General features: G+C 41.6%; 1 protein-coding gene across 12 annotated transcripts in view; it reads left to right on the top strand.

Annotated features, from left to right (window-relative positions):
- vit (vitrin) overlaps positions 1 to 9,642 on the top strand; it is a 67,923-nt gene extending 58,281 nt beyond the window's left edge. For 9 of the 12 annotated variants that reach the window (XM_060916883.1, XM_060916884.1, XM_060916892.1 and 6 more), the window contains one exon: positions 8,549 to 9,641. In XM_060916883.1, the coding sequence (XP_060772866.1) occupies positions 8,549 to 8,727 (179 nt within the window). In that variant the 3' untranslated portion in view covers positions 8,728 to 9,641. Of the gene's footprint in view, positions 1 to 8,548 lie in introns of all 12 variants that reach the window. The other 3 variants (XM_060916885.1, XM_060916887.1, XM_060916894.1) reach the window with 2 other exon arrangements.
- The last annotated feature ends 11,187 nt before the right edge of the window (positions 9,643 to 20,829 follow it).

Below are 20,829 nucleotides of genomic sequence, written 5' to 3'. Positions count from 1 at the left end.
TTTCCACTCACCTTCCCTGGCCTTGCCCTCCATTCACAAACCAGCGCTTGACCACATCCCCGCTGACACATACCCTCACTGCCTGACACAGGGCAGGGAGCCATCCAGCCTGTAGCTGACTCCCCCCGCTGATGGGAAAGATAGTCTGCCAGCACCATGTGCACCCCTGGCTTGTGGATCACCTCAGATTTGAAGGGCTGGAGGGCTAGATACCAACGGGTGAGCCGTGCATTGACATCTTTCATGTGGTGGAGCCACTGGAGCGGGGCATGATCCAAGTAGAGGGCGAAAGAGCACCCCAGCAGGTAGTATCAGTGGGTGAGGACCGCCCATTTGATGGTCAAACACTCCTTTTCGATGGTGCTCTACTTTGTCTCTCACACCAAGAGCTTGTGGCTTATGTACAGCACTGGGTGCTCCTCCACCATCTGGGACAGAACAGCCCCCAACCCTCTGTCTGATGCGTCCATCTGTTAAATAAAGGGGAGAGAGAAGTCAGGGGAGGGTAACAGTGGCACCCCACACAGTGCAGCCTTTACCTTGGTGAAAGCCTGTTGGCCCTGCTCCGTCCACTGGACCAGCTCTGGCACCCCCTTTTTAGTGAGATGATCAGGGGCTGGTGATGTCTGAATAGTTAGGTACAAACTTCCAGTAGTAGTCAGCCAGTCTCAGCAACCGTCTCACCCCTTTTTTGGTGTTGGGCCTTGGGCAAGTTGCAATGGCTGCAGTCTTGTCAATTTGAGGACACATCTGCCTATGACCCAAGTGGTAGCCCAGATACTGTACTTCCACCCATCCAATCACACATTTCTTTGGGTTAACCATTAGCCCTGCATGTCTCAACGACTCTAGGACTGCCCTAAGGTGTTTTACGTGCTGCAGCCAATCATTGCTATATATAATATCATCCCGGTAGGCTGCAGCATAGGCTGTACGTGGGTGGAGGATTTTGTCCATGAGCTGCTTGAACATTGCTGGGGCCCCGAATAACCCGAACAGAAGGGTGACAAATTGGTATAAGTTCTTAAAGAGCATATCCTGGACCAATTTAGTGTTTTTTTAATATGAAAGTATGTCCCTTTACACACTCATCCAGAAGGGCAATTTTGCACAAGGCCATCTGTCTACAGCAGAAAAAAATAAAATAACAAAACGCGTCTGGAAAAATCCCAAGGGAGTCTGGAGCCATATTGATCCAGATTCGTGACGTCATGTGCGGCTCCGCCAGCAGGCTGAGAGACCCTGCATGAATTCAGTGTACAGTCTGTGTAGACCAAGTTTAGCAGCTAGCGATTTTGCATTGAAATATGGAATTGTCACCTGAGCGCAATGTTACCTCACCTTTGGATGAAGAATATAATGAGATGTCAGAATTGGGGCTTCATTTATTTGGATTTGATGATGATTCAAGTAGTGAAGACGACGGGGACAACACCGGGGATGTAAATAATACGGCGATGGAAGGGCCGCCGTATTATTATTGTTTGGGCATTCTAACAGATGGAACTGCGTCTTTTTTCAGATCAAGTTGCTTCTTGAAGCCCATTTCCCACTGCAAATAGTTCTCAAAGTCGTCGGGCTTTATGAAGTGAGCCCCGCATATGATGCTGTGGTCTGTTGCATGTTGCCAGTTTTTCCGGGTGCCTTGCACGAAGCGCTCCCATTTCTTTCTCATTGTCCGGTCTTTTGGAAAATGATGAGTACTAATCCCATCAAGATTGGTGTTGCTACACCCTCCTACGATACATCTGTTAGCCATTTTAATAATTACGTGATAACGTTGAAGAAATTTGCAGAAAACCACCAGGTCATATTCTCATAAACAAACCAACGCTGACATGGGATTCAGAAGAAGGTGTCCCGCACGCGACGTCACGAAAATCAGTGTTTGCCGGGAAATCCAAATGCCAATTTTTTTCAGAGGCAGACGATTTCTCCTTGATTTCAACTGAATTTTTCTGGTATTGCGCAAGGTAAAAAAATTGCACAAAATGTAAAATATGACATATTCGACCAAAGTTTAATGTAAAATAAGAGAATTACATTGATCTTGCTCCTAAATATACCCAAGATGTGCCCTTTAAGGGTTTGATTAAACCATTCAACTGAGCCATCTGTCTGTGGGTGATAAACACTGGTGCAGATGGATTTAACCCCCAGTAACTCCTAGAGTTCACGAAGAGTGTGTGCCATAAATGTAATGCCCTGGAATCAGTCAGGATTTCTTTCAGAATCCCAACTCAGGTGATTAATTTTAAATACTGTCTCTGCAACATTGTGTGGTGAAATGTTATGCAGCAGTCCTGCTTCTGGGTATTGCATTGCATAGTCCACCAGGACTAAAATAAAGTGATGCCCTTGTGCAAACTGGTCTAATGGCCCAATGAGATCCATTCCAATTCTTTTGAAGGGGGTCTTGATCAGGGGAAGAGGACACAATGGCACCTTTGCCGTGGCTGCTGGATTCACCAACTGGCATTCATGGCATACTGCACACCACCTATGGACATCCCCATGAATCCCTGGCCAGTAGAATGGGGCCATGAGATGGGCTAGTGTCTTATCCTGTCCTAGGTGTCCGGCCATAGGGTTAAAATGAGCCGCATGGAATATGAGTTCCCTACAGCTCTTTGGGACTAACAAATGGGTTATTTTTCATGGGTTTCAGTGTCCTGTATCACTCGGTATAATCTATCTTTGATTACCATGAAGTACAGGCAGCAAAGTGCTGTATTTGGCTGGAGAGTTTGACCATTGACTACTCTCACTTGGTCAAAAGTGTGACACAGAGTCTTGTCTCGTGTTTGCTCCAAACGGAACACACAATACGTTCACCAATCGTGCTGTTCCCAGAGCCTCACCTTGAATCAGGCTTTGGTGGATGGAAGTCTGATTACAGCTTGCATCCACCAACACATGATGGGTATCCCCTTGAATACTCACTGATATGTGATACACTCCAGCTCGATCGAGGGTGGTCTCTGGCACATTGAGGATCCGTGGCTGTGGTCTGGATCCCTGATGTGCCAGAGACCACCTCAACCAGTCAGCATACTGACACAGACTTCACCTCCACACTGGTGGCTCGGGGATCACTCACCTGAGGGGGAGAAGACACAGGAACATAAGGGAGGAGGGAGACACTGTGGGCTCAACGAGCAGGCTACGGGGGGTTGACCCCTGCTTCTGTGGTGCAGGGACAGGGAGGGGATGGGAAGAGGGGGTAGAGAGGGAAAGAGAGAGAAGAGGCAGGATGTCTGCCTGCCACTGGAACTGCCACCAGGTGGTCCTCCACCAACACAATCGCTCAGTCCAGCGACACCAGGTGGTGGCACTGGACCCCCTCCACTGTCTCTCCCAGTAGCCAAGCGATGAACTGTTCCAGTACCACCACATCGATGATCCCCTCAGTGTCACAATCTTCTGCCCTCCGCCACCACTGGCAGGAGTCCCTGAGCTGTTGGCCGAATGCAAACCACTGGCCAACCTCCTCCAGCATCAGCACATGGAAGCACCAGCGATATTGTTCTGGGGTGCAGCCGACGCATTGCAGGATGGCTCACCTTCGGTTGGCATAGTCCAGCTGGTTGTTGGTGGGGAATTGTTGGGCAGCGAGCTGGGCCTCTCTGGTCAGGAGCGGCAGTAGGTGAGCCATTCACTGCTCGACTGGCCATTCCCACACTTCCATGACTTGCTCAAACAGGGCCAGGAAGGCCTCCAGGTCGTCATGAGGCCCCATCTTTGTTAGGGTGATGTGGGAGAAGCCTGCAGTCACAGCAGTCGAAAGCATCACCGATATGAGCAGGTTCTGGAACCCCTGTCAATCCTCCTGCTGGGCCTACAGCAAGGCTTCAAAGCACTGCTCTTGCTCCTTGTGCAGAGTGAGCAGTGCTTGGTGCTGATTCTGCTGGGTGGTAGTGAGGGCATGGACGAGCTCCTTGAAGGGTGAGGACTCCATGCATGCAGTTCCCTTCAGTATTCCTGGGTTTCAGCACCAGTGTAAATGTCCCTGAGAGTTGGTGGAACACTGAAGCACAGGTAGGTGGGTAGTGGTGGTAAATTTCCTGTTTGATTTATAAATAGCTTTTCAGGCATGACTAGTGTGTGTGTGTGTGTGTCTCTCTCTCTCTCACTCACACACACACTCACACACACGAATACTCCATTCACAAGAACGGAGCAGCCCTCAGCCACCACTGGATGGCTCCGTCTATATCAGCCCTCAGCCATCACTGGAAAACACACACACCCACACACAGTATCAATTAAACACAGGTGTGATTGTTTTGCCACTCACCTTCCCTGGCCTCTCCCTCCATTTACAAACCAGCACTTGACCACACCCCCGCTGCCACATGCACCTCCTATTCATACCTATATTTGTATCTGCTCATTACAGATAATGTATTTGTGTTTGGTTACTTTTGATGTTGCTATTTCTTTACATACATAATGTCTATTGCCTTTGTTCTTATAAATATGAACAAAAAATATATATTCATCAGCCTAAACAAACATAAATGCTGCAAAAAATGTTCTTGTGCCAAGTACAATAGGTGTCATAATAAAAGATGTTGTCATGTGTTAGGAAGATTTCATGTAACAAGTAGCAATCGTCATGAAGGAGCTCCCTAAAGTTCTTAGGGACAGCATTATTGAACAACACTCCAGTGGAAAAAGCTGCGGAGCCATAACAAAAACCTTAAACATCCCTATCATTAGAGGTGGTTTGATAATATGTATGTGGAAAGTTAATGGAACCACAACTAACCTTTTGCAATATGTTTGCCTCATGAGATTTCACAGTGTGCTCTCAGACTAATGATAAGGATGGTAAGAGAAAAGCCAGCAGGAGAACCTGAAAACAGCAGGACCAACAGTTATAAAGAGAACAATAAGCAATGAACTGCACCACAATCATCTCTGATCCTTCATCCCACCCAAACCTGGGGGATTACGTGTCATCGAATGAAACATGAATGGAGTGATGTACTTACTAGGAAATATTAGAGCAGTTTTGGTCAAGAAACCTAATATGTGGGAAGAAAGACAATAACCCCAAACATACAGCCAAAATAACTAGGTGAAGTTAGTCACATGGCCTAGCCAATCTCATGACTTTGGGCCCGTCCACACGAGTACGCGGCCTCACCCAATACGCTGTTGTTTTGAAAAAAATCTCTGTAAACACGGTGTCGTTTCCAGAAATATCTGCGTCCACACGGGTTCACTAGAAACGACCCAAAACGCTGTAGTACATATGCCAGGCCTGTATGTGGCGCTGTGACGCCATCACACCAATACACTAAAACCGGAAGAGAAGCCATGGAGTATGCGTATAAAGGTCACGCGCTGTTTACAAACAAGCTCTTAACACGAGAAGAGGACGATCATGGCCAGCGCAACTCTGAGAGGAAGAGGAGAGTCTTTTGTGTGGACCGACAATGAAGTGGAACTATATGGTAGAAGCCTGTAGTCCGCCATTGTTGTTGTTATGACACGTCTAGTGGCGGAGGCTGAGGTTAAAGGCTAGAGAGGCGGGGCTTATACGTCATTGTTTCTGAAAAAATCCGCATTCGCCGTCCAGACGATTCCGGGCTATCCGGTGTTTTAGGATTTTCCCACTCTGGGACCTGTTTTCAAAAAATATCGGTTTCACACCTCGAAAAAGCCAGATCTGTCTGGATGCGAGGCCGAAATGATAAAGTATTTATGCGGATTCGACAAAAACGTACTCGTGTGGACAGGCCCTTTATTTATGGAGGTTTCTGAAGTCCATCAGAGGGATCCTCATAATCTTGGGGAAATTAAAGATGATTTGTCAAGACAAATGGGCCAAAATTGAACCACAATCCTGAAAAAAGCTAATTACTTCTTACTGCAGACATCTCAGTGCTGTATTTGCCAACAACAGCTTTGCAACAAAGTTCTAACTGAATATTTCCTCATCAGTTTAGTACTTTAAACATGTCTTTTTTATGGCTATGGATACATACTTTTTTGTTCATATATACAAAGTAAGGCATCATGTGTGTAAATTTGAAGTTAATATAGGAACTAGAAGTATATTAAATAACAAAGTGTCTGAATGCTTATTTCCCTTTATTGTATAGAAATTTTACTTGTATTTTGTTCCATACTTACCCAGAAAGGCTTTGTGGTAAAGGTTTGTTTCACATCAAAGGCCAAAACCTATGCTAAACTTCTGAGCACTGAGAATCAAACCAAACCCTATAGTAGTGCCAAGTCCCAAAGACAAAGACTCTAAGTATTGAGACTATGACCAAGTGTCTGAGCACTGTAGCCTAGGTCTACAACAAGACTCTAAGCAATCATTACCAGAACAATTTTCTACAAGTATAGACCCTTTTCAGTCACGTGACCTTCGTAAACGCGACCACCATTTTGGACATGTAGCGGACTTCGGCTCGAATTGGTTTGAATGCGAGGAAGGCGACAAACGGAGAACATACAAGAAAAAGGAGCGAGATGCAGAAAACATCTTCGCTATCCAGCGACGTAGGGCATTTACAGGGCGAGCAGAGGGAGAAATAACAACAGTAACGACACATTAGCAACGCCGTACAGAAATAACGGTTTATGGCACAGACCCTTTCGGTTCTCGCTCATCTAGCTGCTACAATGACTGCTTAGACTGCAACAATAATACCTAACACACATTTAAGTATCCGCCGTAAAGACGTGAAACTCGTCGAGTGACGAGTGTGTTCATTGATAAGCTAACACAATCTAAAAGTAGACATACCATCACACTGCCCTGGCGCTGTGTACAGTTTACCTTCTACGGTTTGTGCACTCACTAGTTGCCATTACTTTCTCCAACCGTTGTGACAGATTACAGGGAACGGCCTGGATTTAAGAGACAAATACATGTTCCTCTTATTTTGAACACTTATTTGTAGGCAGTGCTTAATTTGTAAAGTGGGAGGTCCCGGAGCGCAGAGGATGAGCGGCTCTGGTGCGGAAAAGGAAAGGGGGGGGGGGGGGGGCACTGCGCTGCGCTTCTGGGCATGTTTTGTAATAACACTGCAATTTAAGTTCATCTGCAGATATTTTGTGGATGTCGTTTCATGAGAGAAATCACCAACAAGACAGATATCAAAATCAGACATTAACACTAAATAAACTTGCATTTTTTATTTATTTAATTATTATTATTATTATTATTCTTTTTTTTTGTTACATAGTCAAAAGAGGTGTCGGATCACCGGATCCAGTGTAAATAGCTGCCGGAGCCAACGCCCGAGGTTCCGGAGCGCGCTCCGGCTTGCTCCCCCTCAAATTAAGCGCTGTTTGTAGGACACTGCCTCTGATCTGTCCTACAGTCTACCAACAGCAAAGGAACACAACGCTAACTAATAGCTACTACAGAAGAACAAAGAGGTTACAATGGGTTATTTTAGCCTATTTGGTTACACACTCGCCGCCACAGAATGTTAACAGCAATGTAATGCCTTTTCTGGCTAATTTTATTCGTCTTACCTCCAACAAAGTGGTCACTACACAAGCGCTGGTATGCCGCTATCCATCTTCTCCGTCGGTCAGCATCTACCGGGATCCGATAAAATGATAACCCTTGCCTTGTTTGTTGATGGTTACTACATCCAGGTGCACAACAATATAGTGGCATGATGGAAGTCTTGCTGAAAATAAACACTTTCTTTGCTGCCGTTCCTCAATGTTGGCTGTGGTAAACTACTGGTAGTACACGTCCAAAATGGCGGCCGCGTTTGTTGTGACGTCACGTGAAAAGGGCCAAGTTTAATGACCTTGAGGTTATCAGAGGTCATATGTCGTTTTACAAATGAAAAATGAATTCAGCACCCAAACATTTAACAAACAAGGCCATTTGCTAACTTCATTAATCATTTTAGTACATTTCATTCCTTAGAAAGCTGAGAAACTGGGTTCAGCTGAGACATTTACAGGCCCAAAGTTCAATGACCTCTAGAGAGACCCTGAGCATGACTCTGACATGGGGGCCCAGTCAAAGTCTATCCAAGTTTAAAGGCCAACTTCAAGACCTTGTCCCCAGAATGTCAATTATTGAGGCCAAGACTTTTTTTGCCCTCAAAAAGAAGACTGAGTGACTTATAAAGACCATGGTGACTCCCATTAACTTTAAATGAGCACTAGCAATATCAGAATGGTCACATGTTTTATTACATGATGTACTTTAACTGATTTGTAATTGCCAAGATGACCAGGCAGCTGAACACTCATTCACTGTACTGTACAGAATAGTCAACCTCTACTGAGGTTTTGATTTCCTTAGAGCTACAAAAACCTTAGAGCTTACTGTACACACTAGAAGATTTTGTTATTAAAAATGTTTGTGGTATTGCAAAAGGAAATTCTATCAGCTGGTAAATTTGCAGAGGATATGGCATAGTACGTCTTACTTGATTTTGCTGTGTACTTTTGGCATGTACTTGCATATAGCAAACCCACATAGAATATGGATTTGTTTGAAAGGCTTTAACGTTTAATGTTTAACTAAATGGAAGTTTTATAACTGTTTGATCAGGTGTGATTGCCTACTCTATCGGCATTGCTTGGGCTGCACAGGATGAGCTAGAATACATAGCCACAGACCCAGACAAAGATCACTCCTTCTTTGTGGATGAGTTCGACAACCTCTACAAGTATGTGCCCAAGATCATACACAACATCTGCCACGAGTTTAACTCTCAGCCACGGAACTAAGCCAGGCATGGACCAATGGGAGTGGGTCATCTAGAAGCCTTAATTCCAACAGAAGTATTTTTATCATGGTACTTGCAGTCGTGTTACCATTAAAAAAACATAAGGCCTTATTTTCTGTTTTGTGGCATTATTAAGAGAGAATTTCCACAGGTTCCAGTGTTTTCAAGGTTGGAGCTTTTCTTATAGCACAGAGTTTTGGGGCTTGAAAAGCAAACTTTGATGTTAATGTATGTATTTTAAAAAGCTGCACAGCATACATGGTTTCAACAAAGTCAGTTGTTTAGACGTGAGGGATGTGAGAACTTGGTTGCTGAATAACATATGATAGATTATATATTTAAATAACACACTAATAAGTATTACATCTCTACAATAAAAGCATACAACAAAAGTTTTGCTAGCTTCATATACAAAAATGCTTTTTTTGCAAACAGATTACCTAAGTACAAATTCTTCTAGTAAATATGATATAAAGGAAAGTCTTGTGATCTAAGGTCCAAAATGTAAGTATGGGTTTTTGAAAGTTATTTTTGTATTATATGAGGCTCTTTCACATCTGTACATGTTTCTGTATTTTACTCATGCAGCTGATGGATTATAGTACTTTATGCATGTTAAAATTGAAAGACAATAATGCAAACCACAGAATACATTTCTGAGCACAAAAACAATCCAGGTTCAACAAAAATCAATAAGCATTTGTTTGCATGAAACTAAATGAATGATGAATTCTGACATTTCTGAGTTTCTGTGACCATAAATTTCTCAATTTTGTAATTCAAACATAGAATGTATAATTTTCAATTGATTTCAGCGTAAAAAAAAAACCCTTCAAATGTCTGTAATATTTGTTCTATTTGTACATATGCATATTAAAATAAAGCCCATTGCTTTTTGATTGTGTAAGTGGCAGAAATTTCTATTTCAATGCAGTTTTTAATAAAAGATGGTATCAAACTTGCAAGGGTGGCTGTCTCATGTGTACAGTATTTTATTAATGCTGACAATTACATATGTTAGTTCCAAAAAAAAAACAATAAAAAAGCTGGCTGTCTTTCCCTTTAGGGGTAATAGATCATTCACCAAAAATGGCAGTTGTTTGCTTTTAATGTAGTCATAAATTTTTACTGGTACTGAGATTTATCAGTATTTTAAAATTTTGTGTCAGATTTTGTAACAGCAAAAGAAATTCCAGTTTAATTAGTGATTGATCTTATTGCTGGTCCTAGTGGTTTTGCACCTTAGTGTAACTGTCATTTAACAGGTCAAGAGCTTCCATTAATGTTCACATCAGGATGGGTATGTAGCGTTTCCCTAATAGTGGTGGACGCTGAATGAACAGGCAGGCAGGTTGAGGTTCACTTTTGGGTTTTATTTCCGCAACCACAACTCAAGACATACACTTTTCAGCGGACTTAAATCTCACCACTGTCACCACACACAGGCGTGTTTTCAGCCAGGGGAAGGATCCCTTCTCTCTGCACACAAACACAGCACATTAATCCACAACAGGTGCTTCCACTTTGACACTCACCTTCCCCGACTTCACCCTCCATTCACAAACCAGCACTTGACCATGCCCCTACTGCCATAGGGTAATAAATAATATCGCTGTGTCAGAAAGGCAGGCAAAAGACGGATGTAAATGCAGAAAAGAGTTTAATCAGGCAAACTGGCAGACAAATCCAAACCTTTAGGCAAAAAGGCAGAGTCAAAAAAAGTCGGTGGTCAGATAAGGCAAAAACAGGATCTCAAAGGCAGAGGCAAAAAAGCAAAATCCAAAAACACAAACAAAGTCAACACGAGAATAAGTGTCCCAACTCTCAAAGGCTTAGTAATATCAGACCAACAGTAACTGAGCATTTACTTCACAATGAACTAGTGCAGTGAGTGTGCTTAAATAGTGTGCTGTGGTGATTGAGGCCCTGTCCACACGGTAACGGATTCAGGTGAATCTGATAAAATTGTTTATCGTTTCGGCCTGGCGTCCACACGGCACCGGCGTTTTGGGTGCCCCAAAATGAAATCTTTTGAGAACGGGTTCCAGAGTGGAAAAATCTGGCAACGGCGCCGTTGCGAAGTCGTCTGGATGAGTAGAATGGATTTGTTTATGATGACGTCACAACCACATGTGCTTCACGCCGGGTAGAAGTGTAATGAACTCGATGCAAGTTGTCAACAAATCCTATAACTTGGTTCATGAAACGTGTTTACAAAATATTTTCACTGTGAATATTTATTGTGTAATGGTGCAAAGTGAGAGAGAGAGAGAGAGAGAGAGAGAGTGAGAGAATAGCCCTTAGGGCAGAGTCTTTAGTCCAAACACTGCGGAAGCAGTACCAAACCGTGCATCGCCCGTGCGGTTTCCAAAAACAAAAACAATCCCGCCAGCAAAAATAGGAAAAAAAAAGGAGCGATCTCACCTCTTCAGATGTTGGTTTAAGTCCGACAATACATTCCTCAAAAAGGGCGTAGAAGAACAAAGTAATCCATCAACGTGTAGCATTCAATTTATTCCGGGCCATTAAAGAATTCTGGAGGATATCAGAATGTTGGCATACCGGCTTCCATCTACCCCCGTTCATTCCTCTTTCCGCATCTTTCATTTTACGCTACTGATTAATAATCAAAACTTTATATGGCTGATGCTACAGAAGAAGGGGTTTATGCGCATGCGTCTACTTCTTCTATTGTTCTGGTGTCTCCGATGGGACCGTCTTACAGCGCACGTAGAGGTGTGGCATGTGTATTGCATCGTTTTCAGCAAGTGTTGCGTTGCCATATGTACCTGATATTTTACTGATCCGTTGCCCATGTGGATGCGATATTTAAAAAAAAAATCTCGTTGCTGTTGTCGTGTGGATGTAGCCTGAGTCTAGGTGTGTGATCAGGAGACTGTGAGCGGTGAAGTGCAGGGTGGGTGTTGTAGTCTGGAGCAGCGATATTTGAAAATTGCTGTGAATTCTGGGAAGTGGAGACTTGAGTACAGATTCAAATGTGACACTTTGACTTTAAGTATGGCATAGTTGTCAAGCTGCTTTGAGTATTTCTGAAATTATTGATCTCCTGGGATTTTCACACAGAACAGGCTCTAGAGTTTACACAGAATGGTGCAAAAAACAAAAACTATCCAGTGATCAGGCATAAATGCCTTGTTAATGGTCAGAGGCATGAATAGAATGACTAGACTGGTTTGAGATGACAGGAAGCCTAAGGTAACTTAAGTAACTACTGTTTACAACAACAGTAAACAGAAAAGCATCTCAGAACATACATGTCACACTTGAAGGTGGATGGGTTACAATGGCAGAATGACCACATTGGGATCCACTCCTGGCATCCAAGAACAGGAATTTGAGCTTACAGTGGGCAGAGGCTCACCAAAACTGGGCAGTGAAGATTGGAAAAATGTCTCATGGTCTTTTTAATGTTTTATTTCAGTCAAAGTCAGTGAGATTGCATTTTCCTCCATTCTTTCTGACATGAACGTTAAACATTTAACTTGTATCTAAATAATTAAATGCATTACACTGCTGCCACATGATTGGTTGATTGGATAATTGCATGAATATTCAGATGTACAGGTGTTCATAATAAATACAGGTGTTTATAATAGGTGTTTTTAATGTTAAACTATATGGCCAAAAGTATGTGAACACACGGTCATCACACCAATATGCAGGCCTTTCTCAAACTGGTGCCACAAAATTGGAAGTACACAATTGCCTAGAATGTCTTCATATGCTGTAGCATGATGCGTTCCCTTCACTAGAGCTAAAAGGCTCAAATGTGTTCCAGCATCACAGTGCCACTGTGCACAAAGCTAGGTCTACAAAGACATGGTTTGCAGAGGTTGGTGTGCATGAACCTGAGTAGCCTTAAAGCATATACACAGAACCATGGCCTCACTTTTTGTTTATAAATGCCTTGAGACCTCAAGAATGGCACAGGAATAGTTTTAAGCATTAACAATAAATCTCATATAGTAATTTTTACAATTAAAGTGATTCATATAGGTAGCGGTCTGAGCGAATGACCTTGATGTCCGTGACATCACAGCAGGAAGTCATCGCCATTTCCGCTATACTAAAACACAGAGCTGACTGCAACTCCAATCCTCCATTTTGAGCTAATTTATCACCATGCAATGTAGATGCGTTGCTGACGGGTGCAACAACATGACAGAAGGTGGATTTACATTGCATTCATGACCCAAGAATGTTCAAACTGCAAAGATTTGGACACGTTTTGCGAGAAGTTCACGGGCACATTGGGCGCCTATGAAGTGGTCTCTCCCCTGCTCTGCACATTTTACTGAAGACTTGTACGAAACCTCTGATCTGTTGAGGAGCCCGTATTGAAAGAGGGTGCAGTACCAACAATTAAAGGAAAAGAAAACTACAAGAAAAGGAAACTGTTTAATTAATTAATTAATTAATTAATTAATTTATTTATTTTTAAAAGGAAAGTAAGTTCAGTTGCACCAGTTCTCCCAGAGTGTGAGCCGAGGGTTGTTGGTAAAACCCGGGATGGAATGAGACGTGACATATTATCACTCGGGCAGTGACCTCCCCACGGTTGTTGCTAAAACCGGTGACGTCCCATCCCATCCCGGGTTTTAGTAATTGCCTGAGCTGAGCAGTAATGGCGGAGTACTCAGTATGGAGAAAATGGAGAATGAGTGAACCAGCTGTCTGATTTCTCCGCTGGATATTGCTGATAAAACTGCCCTTACATGGAAGAAGCGAATAAATGGAGAACTGAACAAACAACTGAAAGTCAGATTGTTTCAAAACAATTGGCCACAAGATCGGCCTTTAAGAAGTGAGAACACAGACGGGTAAGCTCCGACTCTCATCTGGATCGAGAGCGGGCTGAGAGGCTGCGCGAGAACACGCTGAGAGCGAGAGCGGGCTGAGAGGCTGCGCGAGAACACGCTGAGAGCGGGCCCAGGCCGCGGCTGAAGCCTCAGATTTTCCTGTCGCGCTGCTGCCGCCCCGCTTGTTCTTCCTGCGCTTCGCGACATGCCACCAAAAAAGAATACAGCACAGGTTGAGGAGGTCGACGATATTAAAAGATCGCTCGACATGTTGACGGAGGAGGTTTCTGCTGTTAGACAACAGCAGAAAACCATCATGACTCTGGTGGAGGAAGTTAAAGCCTTGAGGCTAAAAATCACCGAGAAGGACCAGCGGATTAACTTGCTGGAGAACCGGGTGGCCGATCTGGAGCAATATACCAGAATGAACGACATCATAATCACCGGCTTGGAAGTGAAACCTCGTTCATATGCACGGGCAGTGGCGATGCGGAACGGGGAGGAGCCGAGTGAGGAGGACGCGGCATCGGTGGAGCAACAGGTGGCGGCGTTTCTCCGCTCAAAGGGAGTCGAGTTAGACAGGGAGAACATCGAGGCCTGTCACCCGCTCCCAAGGAGAAACGAGAAGACAAAACCGGCAATAATAGTTCGGTTTGCAAACAGAAAACACAAAAACGAACTGCTGAAACAGGGAAGACGGCTGAAGGGATCAGACGTTTACATCAATGAGCACCTGACAAAGAAAAATGCGGACATTGCCAAAATGGCCCGTTTACTCAGAAAACAGAAGAAAATACAATCAACATGGACTTCAAACTGCAAAATATACATCAAGTTAAATGGAACACCAGAACAAGCCAAAGTACTAGTCATCCGGGAGCTGGAGGAGCTGAGCAAATATTAACGAAACGTACAACAAGGTATCCTTAAACTACAGCCATGACAACTCCTGATAATAAACACACATTAGGACTAGAAAACTTTGTATATACAGAACATAAAATACAGGACATAGAACATGATATTGATCCGGATAACAATTTACTCAATGATATAGAAAACAGCTGCAGTTATTACACAGATGAGCACTACAACGCAACTTTCCAATCAAAGCATAACATATCAATCATCCACTTCAATAGCAGAAGCCTATATGCCAACTTCCACAATATTAAAGAATATTTGAAACAGTTTAAGAACCCATTCAACATCATAGCAATTTCAGAGACATGGATCAGCACTGACAGAGATGTGGACTTTGAGATGGAGGGTTATGATCTAAATCATATAAGCAGAGTGAAAAAGAGAGGAGGAGGTGTGGCAATATATGTGGACAAAGGACTGAAGTATAAGGTGGTGGAGAGTATGACAGCAGCTGTTGATAACCTGGTGGAATGTATCACAGTGGAAATTTGTATGGAAAAAGTAACAAATATAATTGTGAGCTGTTTGTACAGAACTCCAGCATCAAGTATCGAGATATTTGAAAACTGGATGGAAAACGTGTTTTCTAACTCCGTGCAGAAGACTGTGTTTATCTGTGGGGATTATAATATTGATCTGTTAAATCCAAAAAAGCATAAAATGACAGAAGATTTCATAAATACAATGTACAGTATGGGTTTATACCTCAAAATCACCAAACCTAGTAGAATTACTTCTCATTGTGTCACATTAATAGATAATATATTTACAAACAGTATGGAAAATAATACAGAAAGTGGGCTTTTATATAACGACATCAGTGACCATTTGCCTGTATTTATTGTCTATCACTGTAATTACTGGAAACCTAAGTATATGAATCAGCTGAAATACAAACGGATAAGAACCGAAGAAAACATAAGGATACTTAAGAGTGAATTACTTAAACAGAACTGGAGAGTCGTATATGAGGAAGAAGATATTGACAAAGCATACAGTGGATTCCTAAATATCTTTAAAACACTATATGATAAAACCTGTCCTGTAAGGAAATACAATGATGGACAAAAACAAGCAAATGGTCCATGGATCACCAAAGGATTAAAAAATGCCTGTAAAAAAAAGAACACGCTGTATAGACAATTCATAAAAAAAAGAACTTTGGAGGCAGAAATTAAATATAAAAAATACAAGAATAAATTAACCAGCATTATGAGGACATGTAAGAAGGAATATTATAATAAATTATTAGATAGTAATAAAAATAATATGAAGGGGCTATGGAATGTACTGAATAGTATTATTAGGAATAGAGCTAAAAACAAAAACACAAGCTACCCTGATCATTATATTGAGAATGACAGATCAATAAATAATATGGAGGAAGTGGTAAATGGTTTTAATAGATTCTTTGTAAATGTGGGATCAGATTTGGCAGAAAAGATTCAAGATACAGACACACCTGGAGGGGCGGAGGCTGCTCGATGGGAGAGAAATCCTAAATCTATATTCCTTGGTGCAGTTGGCATAAAAGAGGTCATAGACATTGTAAGGAGAAGTGAAAGTAAAACCTCCACTGACTGGAATGATATTGATATGAGTTTAATAAAAAAAGTTATTGAAGAAATTGCAGAACCATTTACTCACATATGTAATATGTCTTTTCAATCTGGTAAATTTCCAAACAACATGAAAATAGCTAAAGTTATACCTTTATATAAATGTGGAGATAGACACCATTACACAAATTACAGGCCAGTTTCTTTACTCTCTCAGTTCTCCAAGATCCTCAAAAAACTGTTCACAGCAAAACTAGACAATTTCATTGAAAAATATAAACTTTTAGCTGACAGTCAATACGGATTCCGGAAAGACAGATCAACAACCCTGGCATTAATGGAACTTATCGAGAAAATCACAAATGGTATAGACAATAAAAAACATGTTATGGGAATTTTCATAGATCTAAAGAAAGCATTTGATACAATAAATCATGACATTCTATTCAAAAAATTAGAGAGGTATGGTATCAGAGGGGTTGGTTTGGACTGGGTGAGGAGCTACTTAAGTAACAGGCAACAATTTGTAAAAATTGGAGATCACACATCTGAGTATTTGCCCATAACATGTGGAGTACCGCAAGGGTCTGTCTTAGGTCCTAAACTGTTTATATTGTACATTAATGATTTATGTAATGTATCAAGTATAATGAAATGCATATTATTTGCTGATGATACAAACATCTTTTGCGCCGGGGACAATGCACAGCAGCTTATGGAAACAATCACAACCGAAATGAATAAATTAAAAAGGTGGTTTAACGTAAACAAATTGTCATTGAATTTGAGTAAAACAAAGATTATGTTATTTGGAAAATATAAGTCAAACCCTCAAGTTGAATTGAAAATTGACAACATAACCATAGAAAGAGTGTATGAAATAAAATTTCTGGGTGTGATTGTTGATCATAAAGTCTGCTGGAAACCGCATATTAATCATGTTAAAGCAAAAATAGCAAAGATTACTGCAATTTTGGGGAAATCAAGACACATTCTGGACTATAAATCACTACATACTCTGTATAATGCACTCATACTTCCATATCTGAGCTACTGTGTGGAGATATGGGGTAATACCTACAAATCTAACCTGCAGCCGTTATGCACATTACAAAAAAGAGCAATAAGAATTGTCAATAATACGGGATATCTTGAGCATACAAACGCATTATTCGTAAAAGCACACACTCTGAAATTCACTGATCTGGTTAAACACAAGACTGCACAAATTATGTATAAAGCAAGACATAACCTTCTTCCGGGTGAGGTACAAAATACGTTTATGGAAAGGCAGGGTGGGTATAACCTGAGAGGGGAAATGAATTTTAAGAGAGTAAATGTTAGAACAACTCTGAAAAGTATGTGCATAACAGTCTGTGGGGTGAAATTGTGGAATGGTCTGGATAATGAGCTCAAAAATAGCACCAACATAAAACTGTTTAAAAAATTATATAAAAACATGTTAATAAAAATATATGAGAATGAGGACAGGCAGACTATATATAGGTGAGGACAGGCAGACTATATATAGGTGATGATGAAATTGAGAGTAAGTCTGTGACTGGTCTTCTTGTATTTAGTGTATAGTTATAGGTATGTGTATATGTATGTACTGTATATATGTATTGTATGTGTGTCTATATGCATAACATAAGTATCTGTATATATGATTTGATTTGGTCGATATTATACCATGTCGGTATGTTTTGATATGTTGGTATGTTTTCTTTTTTGTTTATTGCTTTTGTTTTCTTTTGTATATATAGTTTATTATGGTGGAAAGTGACATTTGATTAGCGGTGGTATAGAGGGTTAGGATTGGATAAGTTATTACTTCTTCCTAATCCTTTCTGAACATTATGTTATTGCCTTGTGGCTACGCTATTCTGTTTGTTTATGATGATGTTTTGATTATTGTATTTTTTTTATTTAAAATTTTTTTTATATCTTTCTTCTTTATTGTTCAGAATAAAGTAATCAATCAATCAATCAATCAATCAATCAATCAAAAACAGCAAAAACAACACGTTGTTTACCTGCATTTAGATTAATACATGTGACTTGTATTGTGTATTTAAGTTATCAGTATAAGATTATTTAATTTGCTTCAGAATGTGATTGTCTCAGTTCATCTGATTATTTAATTTGTCTTGCTCCGCCCCAGACATCCACTCCGCAGGTTACGGATCTCCCACGCCAGCGCCGATCTGGATCCGGGACGGGAATTCCAGCTCACCTTCAACTCACTTCCTGGTTTTCACCCCTGCCTATATAAAGGCCGTTCTCAGACCCTGACTTTAGCCCTATTCACACGGGATAAGTATTACCTGTGGACCTCTGGTAATTCGGAATAATTACAGAGAATGTCTGAGTTCTTAGTCCCGTGCGAATGCGCCATGTCCGTAATTTGCCAAGTAATAATTCCGCCGCGAATTACCTACTGTGTTTCGGCAAAACACAGACGTCCAGTGGTAATACAAGTCCCGTGTGAATGCACATGTCTGTGTTTGTAATTATTAAACGCATGTCTCTTGTACTTTTCTGGAGTGAATAATGGAGGATACGGGTGAAATTTTGATAAACAGCATTTCAGGGGCAAGTGGTAGTAGGCCTATCCCGTATTTGAACCAGATAAGCAGAAACAGCTCCAAGAACTCCTGTCTACAAGACGAAACAGGATGTTGTGAACTTACGACACATCCAGTCACAATGTCTGTACTGTAAATTCAGTGAATTACAGACTTTTGCTTATCCCGTCCGAATGCGCCACACAATAACACAGAGGTGCAGGGGTAATTGCGAATTACCAGAGGTCCATAGGTAATACTTATCCCGTGCGAATAGGGCTCTTGCCAGAATGTCTCATTTTGCTATTCCAGCCATTTCTGTGCCTTTATTGCATTTCATGGTTTTTGCTCAAGCTATTTTTCTAGTTTACGGTTTTTGCACTTAGGGTTTTCTTCTTGTTTATGTTTTTTTGCTCTAGTGTTTTTGTCAAGTTTTTTGTCTCTTTTTACCTGGACTATTTTGCCATTTGTTTTTGTCCTGTTTGTTCACCTTTTTGCCACGCCCTTTTTCCCTGGATTAAATCACTTTTTTTTTTATTGGATGACTGTCTGTGTTCTGCTTGTGGATCCTTATCTCACCACACCTCCGCCTCCCCTAACATAATTAGCCTTTTACGTTTTATCAGTGAAAATGCATGCATGTACATGTATGTTGCATAAGTTATAACACCTATCCTGTTTTAATGAGAGTCAACCCACAATCAGTGAAGTCAAATCAGTCTTAGTTGAGCAAGTCAGTAACAGTATTTCTTACTTTCACCATAAATTATTATTTATATGACTTTGGTCTATAGCTGTCAAAGGCCTCGGCCTTAAAAACAGTTTCTACTGTGAGGTCACACACTCAGGGCTGGCTGGCTCAGACAGGAGCTAAGGATGGAGATACTTAGACATTTATTTAAAAATAAAGGTTCTGTGTATATCCTTTAAAAAGAGCCCTTGGGATGAAGGGGAACTCTGACTGCATCAGACATCAGCACAAGTTCACAAATTCCCAGTCTTGTGCCAAAATCTAGTGGAAAGCCATTCTAGAAGATTGTAGGCTTCAGTAAAATATTATAGGGGGATCAATTTTGTATTAATATCCATGGTTTTGGAATGGGATGATCTATCTATCTATCTATCTATCTATCTATCTATCTATCTATCTATCTATCTATCTATCTATCTATCTATCTATCTATCTATCTATCTATCTATCTATCTATCTAGTATGTTAACTAGTATGTACTGTAGGTTATCCAGTAAGCTGAATCATTCTATGTATTCACCAAGTGAATAACATCTCATCTCGTTATCTCTAGCCGCTTTATCCTGTTCTACAGGGTCGCAGGCAAGCTGGAGCCTATCCCAGCTGACTACGGGCGAAAGGTGGGGTACACCCTGGACAAGTCGCCAGGTCATCACAGGGCTGACACATAGACACAGACAACCATTCACACTCACATTCACACCTACGGTCAATTTAGAGTCACCAGTTCACCTAACCTGCATGTCTTTGGACTGTGGGGGAAACGGGAGCACCCGGAGGAAACCCATGCGGACACAGGGAGAACATGCAAACTCTGCACAGAAAGGCCCTCGCCGGCCACGGGGCTCGAACCCGGACCTTCTTGCTGTGTGGTGACAGCGCTACACCACCGTGCCGCCCCATGAATAACATACTTCTTTATTTGGCTCTAGCAAGCAGAACCTACATCTTTGAGTACAGGAAAAACCTGCATAAATTTTGTCCCGGTCAACAGTAGGGGTTTGACAATTTTCTAGCTCTCCAGCAGTTACACTTTTTCCACCTTCAGTTATGAATTATTGGGTAAAACATGGGTAGATATACTGGACATGCGGTAGTTTGTCAGTGGTGGATGAGTGACTGAAAGGTTGGGAGTTGGCAGCCAGAGACCCATTGCTGGTTACTTCCGCAAACCCTTACCTCCAAATGCTTGGCTACATGCTCAGTATGTATTTAACTAACTATAAACTAATGCCATGTACACACGTAGCCGGGTATTTTTAAAACCGAACATTTCCCCCCCCTCCGTTTATAAAAATGTTTTATCCACACCACCTCGTCTTCGAAAAAAATCCCTTCCACACATAACCGAACATCTGCGTTTTCAATCACATTCATAAGCATTCCAAACCTGTAGATGGCATTATTTCCCCAAATCCTCCCCCCTAATCACATCGCCTGTGCTCCTGGAGCAGTAGTTGGGCTTCTAAAATTAAACATGTA

The sequence above is a fragment of the Neoarius graeffei genome, chromosome 3 (assembly GCF_027579695.1).
Source record: "Neoarius graeffei isolate fNeoGra1 chromosome 3, fNeoGra1.pri, whole genome shotgun sequence".
Lineage (NCBI taxonomy): Eukaryota > Metazoa > Chordata > Actinopteri > Siluriformes > Ariidae > Neoarius > Neoarius graeffei.
Note: the sequence above shows the minus strand (reverse complement) of the source record. Positions and strands in the feature narration are given on the sequence as shown.